The sequence below is a fragment of the Lactuca saligna genome, chromosome 5 (genome assembly GCF_052625555.1).
Source record: "Lactuca saligna cultivar CGN05327 chromosome 5, ASM5262555v1, whole genome shotgun sequence".
Taxonomy (NCBI): domain Eukaryota; kingdom Viridiplantae; phylum Streptophyta; class Magnoliopsida; order Asterales; family Asteraceae; genus Lactuca; species Lactuca saligna.
The window spans coordinates 306,405,963-306,412,151 of NC_136421.1; the positions used below are offsets into that span (position 1 = coordinate 306,405,963).

A 6,189-nucleotide genomic window follows, 5' to 3' on the forward strand; every position below is an offset into this window, starting at 1 on the left:
AAATTATTTTAAATTTATAATATGGTGTCAGTTTATTACATCTTTTTTCCCTTTATTTACATTTGTCTTTGTAATTATTTTATACATATTTTTTACCATCATTATTGAAAACTAGAAAATTGTGACAGTGATATAAACCATGGATAAGATAAAAGTCATAGTAAATGCAGAAGTTAAACCAAATAAACAACACAATTTACTGATGGAAATGATTTAGAAAAAAAATGAGATAATAATTTACTTTATTTTGAATCATAACTCATCTTTTGTGATAGTATCGTTGGAGGATGTAGCAACCATTTTGTTGTCTTCTTCATAAATTTTTTTTAGAAGATTATCAAACGGAGGATCTCCAGGTCTTCGAAAAAACTGATCCCCCATCTTAATCTTGTATGCTTCAGGTTGATCCAATAAAAAATCTTTAAACTGAAAACATCGAAAAAAAATGAGAATTTACCTATTAATTTCATTTTTTTTTTCTTGTATTTCATTGACTTGAAAAAGAAAAAAGTGCAAACAATTAGTTAGCAATGAATGTGAGAGTAGAAAGGGAAATGGAAATGGAAGTAACCTCTAAAGAGTTTTGGGCATTTTGTAATGTGAACATTACAGTGGAAAGATCAAATTCCATGAAGATGACTCCAATTGCTCCTGTTCTTGCAAGTTGGGTCCATTTCACTGCAATATCAGATACCATATCCTATAAAAATCATCAAGAAATCTTAATACTATTTTTGAAGGATAAATAATACAAGTGAAGCTTGTTCTTTGATTTCTCTCCATGAACAACATAAATCCATTTGTAACTTGATCATCTTTTTGTTAAAGCACACATCATGTTTACATCGAGTCATGGAACCCATAACTGTTGGATTCAAATTGATTCTCCGTTAGATAATTTCCTCTTTTTTATAGTCAAATGAATCGTATTTTTAAGATGGAATGGATATATCGTCATCAATAGGGCTACAATATAGATCCATAATTGAAAGCACACAATATATAAAGGCATAATACAAAAATTAAGAATTAGATTCAAAGATGATTTAGATTCCTAGACTAGAGTAAAATTTAATTTCTATCACTACCATTTTGACTGTGATCGCCATTTTTTCCATTGAATAAAAACTTCAAAATGAAATGATATAATTGAATTCCTCACTAAAATTTAGTGTAATTAGAATCAATCCATCTAGGTTTTTTGCAATCATCTAAAAAACAACTAACAAAAAATGCAGTTGGAAAATTTTCAAACATAATCGGAAAAAGAATCGAGTTACCGGAGTACGATGATCAGCCAACCGAAGCTTAACGAAGCCATACGCCTGTCCAACCTGTCGTTTTAGAACCTCGTTCTGCATCTGACTAAAATCCATATCGGAAAAATTCTCTGGCGGCGGATCAAACTCTTCCACCGTCATTTTCTTCTTTTGTCCCCATTCTATCCATGCCTCATCCTCCTCGTTTTCCTCCACGTCATCGAGATCGTCGGAAATGTGAACTCGCTTCTCCGTCCCGCTGACGCCGACACCACTATTACCTAAGACAATCAGAAGGACAAGGAAAAACGGTAGACAAAAGTTGGTCATAGAAAACAAAACCGTTGTTGCCGATCTGCTCTGAAACACCATTGATCATACTTTGCACCGGTGGTGAATATTAGAGGTACATTGTAACTGATAAGCCATGTAAAATCTCATAATATCCTTTTTTGGTAAACAGTGATTTGAAAAAACATCTTATTAAAATTAGCACAAAACTTCATAAATGGTCCATGTGGTTTTACAAAAAATGAAGTTTCGTCCCTAACCTTAAAAAACCTCACAGATGATCCATGTGGTTTCAAAAATTTTATTATTACGTCCTTATGGCTCACTCCGTCACTATTTTTCCATTAAGTAAAGGGTATTTTCGTCATTTGATTATCCAGTAACCATTTATGAGGTTTTCTATTATTAAAAAAAATCATTATGCAAGGGGTCTCATCCCATCTCTTTCTCTCTCTCTCTCCCTCTCTCTTTCTCTCTCTCCATAACACACACACACACACACACACACACACATATATATATATATATATATATATATATATATACATTTTTTTCTCGATCAAGGTCTTTCTTAGTACTTTTAATTTTATAGTTTAATGTTTTTATTTCTCTTGATGTGCGTCTTTTTCAAACTGATGAACAATGTTGGGTTTTTTTTTCTGATCTTGTTTTTTGTGTGTTATGCTCTGTTTTCTTTTCTCTTTCTCTTCCAAATTGATTTTTGTAGGTCATAAATATTATGAAGATGGTAGGGTTGAGATTTTTTTAATTTTTAGTATATTACTATGTATAAGTAGGTGTGTATGTTAGATAAAAAGTAGTCTCATTCATTTCCTTAATCTCATCGATAGAAGTATGCCCCTTTCCCACCCCCCCCCCCCCCTTCAAAATAAGAAACAATGTGAACCTTTGTTTCCCATTTATGCAGGTGATTGATTGGGGAATAACTAAGAGATACAATGGGGGTGGGAGAGTAAAAGCTTAGTTGTTTGCATTTATGTTCTCCAGCAAAGAAATATCTTGGATCGGTTAGTTGGATGATCAAATCGTAGTTATTTTACAACAAGCATGAGGCTTGGATCTTGTTTGGATTTTCTGGTGGTATCAGCCATCAGGTTTTAATTTTACAGATAGAATGGATTAACATCCATGGGTATGGATTAACTCAAAGATGCATGTTACGATGAAGCCATGGTTTACCTATGTGTGATGTTAGAAACGAAAATATATTCCAAACCATACCCATATTAATCCTTTTCCTGCAACTTGGATTAACCCACAGACTTCAAAATCATGTCCATGGGATGAATCAATCCCCAACATCTCCATCCTCTTTGATCGATTCCAAAATTGGGTTCATGTGTATCTGGATCTGTGTGTGTATTCTAAACCACCAAACTCTCTCTATTTCTTTTCCCAACTCTAGTTGGGCCGAATCTGCATCTTTATCAGAACATGATATCAAAGAAATAAATCGATGTCGGATTAACAAATCAATGTACATATTCTATATATGGATTCAATGGTAGATGGAGAAAAAATATGAGAGGAATTCATGAGGAGGCCATCAAAACCCTAAAAACCATAGAGGTTGTGGTGGAATCAAAACCAAAATCAGTCCCTTGAGTCAAAGGACGGTGACTGAACTCAGTTGGAGGAGGCTCTGATCCATGAGAATGTAGCGGTAAAGGTTGGTATGGGTTTGTTTTAGTCTTGGCTTGATTTTGAAGTTGTAGAACTTAATAAACCCACATCAATAAAAGGGTGTGTTCTTTTTAGGAAGAAGACATACAGGGGAGAGAAAGAGATAGAGAGGGGGGGGAGAGAGAGAGAGAGAGAGAGTTTGTGTGTGTATGTATGTGAGAAAGAGAGGGACCCTTTATATTAAATAATTATATTTCCTTTTTCCTTTTTTTTAAATAAGGAAAAACTTCATAAATGGTCCTTGGGGTAGTAAAATGATGAAAATACTCTTCACTTAATGGTAGAAAGTTGACTGAGTTAGGCATAAGGACCAAACATTAAAAGTTTTGAAACCACAAAGACCATCTGTGAAGTTTTTTAAACTTAGGGACTAAAATTCAGATTTTGGCATACCAGAGGGACCATTTATGAAGTTTTGTCTAAAATTAAGACACAAGTTCATAAATGGTCCATGTCATTTTACTAAATCTGTAGTTTCTTCCCTAACTTTAAAAAACCTCACAAATAATCTCGGTTGTTTCAAAACTTTTAATGTTTAGTCCTTATGGCTCACTCCGTCAGTATTTTCCCGTTAAGTAAAGGTCATTTTCATCATTTCACTACCAAGGGACCATTTATGAGGTTTTCTATTATTTTATTTTTAAAAAATCAAATTTAAAATGCAAGGGGTCCCACTCTCTTTCTCTCTCTCTCTCTCTCTCTCTCTCTCTCTCTCCATTACAAACACACACATATACAAATTTTTCTCAATAAGGTCTTTCTTAGTGCTTTTAATTTTAAAGTTCAATGTTTTTATTTCTCTTGATGTGCGTGTTGGGTTTTTATTCAAAAATATGGTTTTACAACCGGTAAAATGACAACGAAAGCTTTAAAATTTTTGAATAAAACTAAAAACTATTTTACCCACCAATGATCATTTTGCAAGAGTTAGAAAGTTAAAAAAAACCATATAAGGGAAAGCATAACAACCTTTTAAGACTTTGATCCTCATGGGAGGTTGGAAGTTGATGAAGTGTGTCATGAAACTCTAAAACAAGAGTTATATAGAAGTATCCACCAAGCAAGAGTAGAACCATCAAAATATGCTAGTATACACTTGTGATTTGTTGTTCATAAGCCTTTGAAATATATACGAAATATATGTTCAAAGGTGAAGCAACAAAGGGACTTTGTCTAGAATCAAAATATAAGAGAATGGAGGAGAAGAAGAGCTTATAAAGCGCGAAATTTGGCAGCTCTCTTAGAGAGTATGTTGCTCTCGGTTTTGGCTCCAATGAAGAAGAAGAATGAGGCTTGCAAGAACTCACTTCTATGTAACAGCCCGAAATCCAGGTTAGCTTTATGGCCCTTCTATTTTGGCGAGATGGCATTTTAGTCCCTTGAAGTTGAAAAGATGAATTGTGAGTACGCTGGGCGTACTGGGGCGTACGCGCGCGCTTAATTTATACGCGTGTTCATCCGGGTACGCTGGGCGTAACCGGCCCAGATGTAAAACCCTAATTTGTGGCCTTGCACTATAAAAGGAGCATGTAGTCCCTTGCCCTAGCCACCATACACCCTTGAGAGAACCCTTGAAGAGTTGAGATTCGTGCTTTAGCTTGTGTGTGAGTTTTTGAGCTTAAGGTTGTCTTTTCAAGGTGAAGAAGGAGAAGAAGGGGCCATTGTTGGAGCTAGAAGTTGAAGAACAAGTGTAGATCTGAGTTCTACAGTGGTTGGAGATCCTTCCTGAGGTAAAAAGCTCAAAGCTTTCCTTGTTCTTCATAAGTTTTGCTTATTGGACCATTTTAGGGTTTTTGGTTCAAAGTTGGAGACTTTATGTGCAAAGAGTCTCCATAAGCTTAGATCTAACCTTTTCTAGTGTAATATGTGTTGAGGAGTCATAAAAATCGAGTATTGGACGTGGATCTTGTGGCATGCATGAGTTATAGTCTCATTATGGAAAGAGGAAGGGTGTTTTGAGCACAAAGTGACATTTACAGCCATGCAAAGGCTTAAAGGTTCCAACTTTATGGTTTAAGACATATTAGAGGGGTTAGATCTGAAGTTTGGATGCAAGTCTTAACTGTTTAAGACCTGAATGTGCTGAACAAAGAAACTGGGCATTACGTTGGGCATAATCCCAGTACGCGCCGCGTAAGGGGTTGCGTACCCTGTTTCTGGAATGCAAGAGTACGCCCCATGTACAGAAGCTGGTACACCCCGCGTACTTCTTGCTGTTGACTTTTAGGGTTTTAGTCAACATGTGGACTTTTGGGTTAGAGAGGGGTAAAATGGTCTTTTACTCTTCTGTGGAATTTTAGAAGGAATATAGTATAGCCTTGAGAGCTGTTAATGATTTAGAATGATTATTTGATGTGATTAGGCGAGGCTAGGTTGAGGTTACGAGATTCAGAAATATCGAGCACGAGAGACTTAAACATCATACGAGGTGAGTCTTCTCACTATATTGTACCTGGAAGGGTACCTATGTGTGACCGGAAGGTATGGTATGCTATAAGATATATGCATTGTATGTTATAAATTGCCTGTTTGTATGCGATATGTATGTTATGCTTTATTTGGTCCGGAAGGCATTATGTTATGGGCCGGAAAGCATTATGATGTAGATCGGAAGGTCAGGGAGTTATGGATCGGAAGGTCGACACAGGTGGGACCAGAAGGTTTACCGGGTCGGGACGGAAGTCCCCTGAGACACATGGACTGCAAGGTCGTGGCCTGGAAGGGCGTATGTGTGTAAGTGGTATAGTGGGGAACTCACTAAGCATTTATGCTTACAGTTGTTGTGTTATGTGTTTCAGGTACTAGCGAGGACCGTGGGAAGGCACCGGCATGACTCGTACACACACAAATGCAGTCGGATTTGGATTTATTTGATATTGGGATTTGACATGTTTTGTATTATGATTATGATACATGGGATTTTTATGGTTTGATT

The 6,189-nt window shown here is 36.1% G+C and overlaps 1 protein-coding gene across 1 annotated transcript; it reads right to left on the bottom strand.

Moving 5' to 3' along the window:
- Window positions 1–252: 252 nt before the first annotated feature.
- Window positions 253–1,631, bottom strand: LOC145047004 (uncharacterized). Its single transcript, XM_078995258.1, has 3 exons — window positions 1,281–1,631; window positions 572–700; window positions 253–426 (listed from the first exon to the last, which is right to left on the bottom strand). Exons 1-3 carry the CDS (start codon window positions 1,629–1,631, stop codon window positions 253–255), a joined length of 654 nt encoding a protein of 217 aa, XP_078851384.1.
- Between the last annotated feature and the right edge of the window lie 4,558 nt (window positions 1,632–6,189).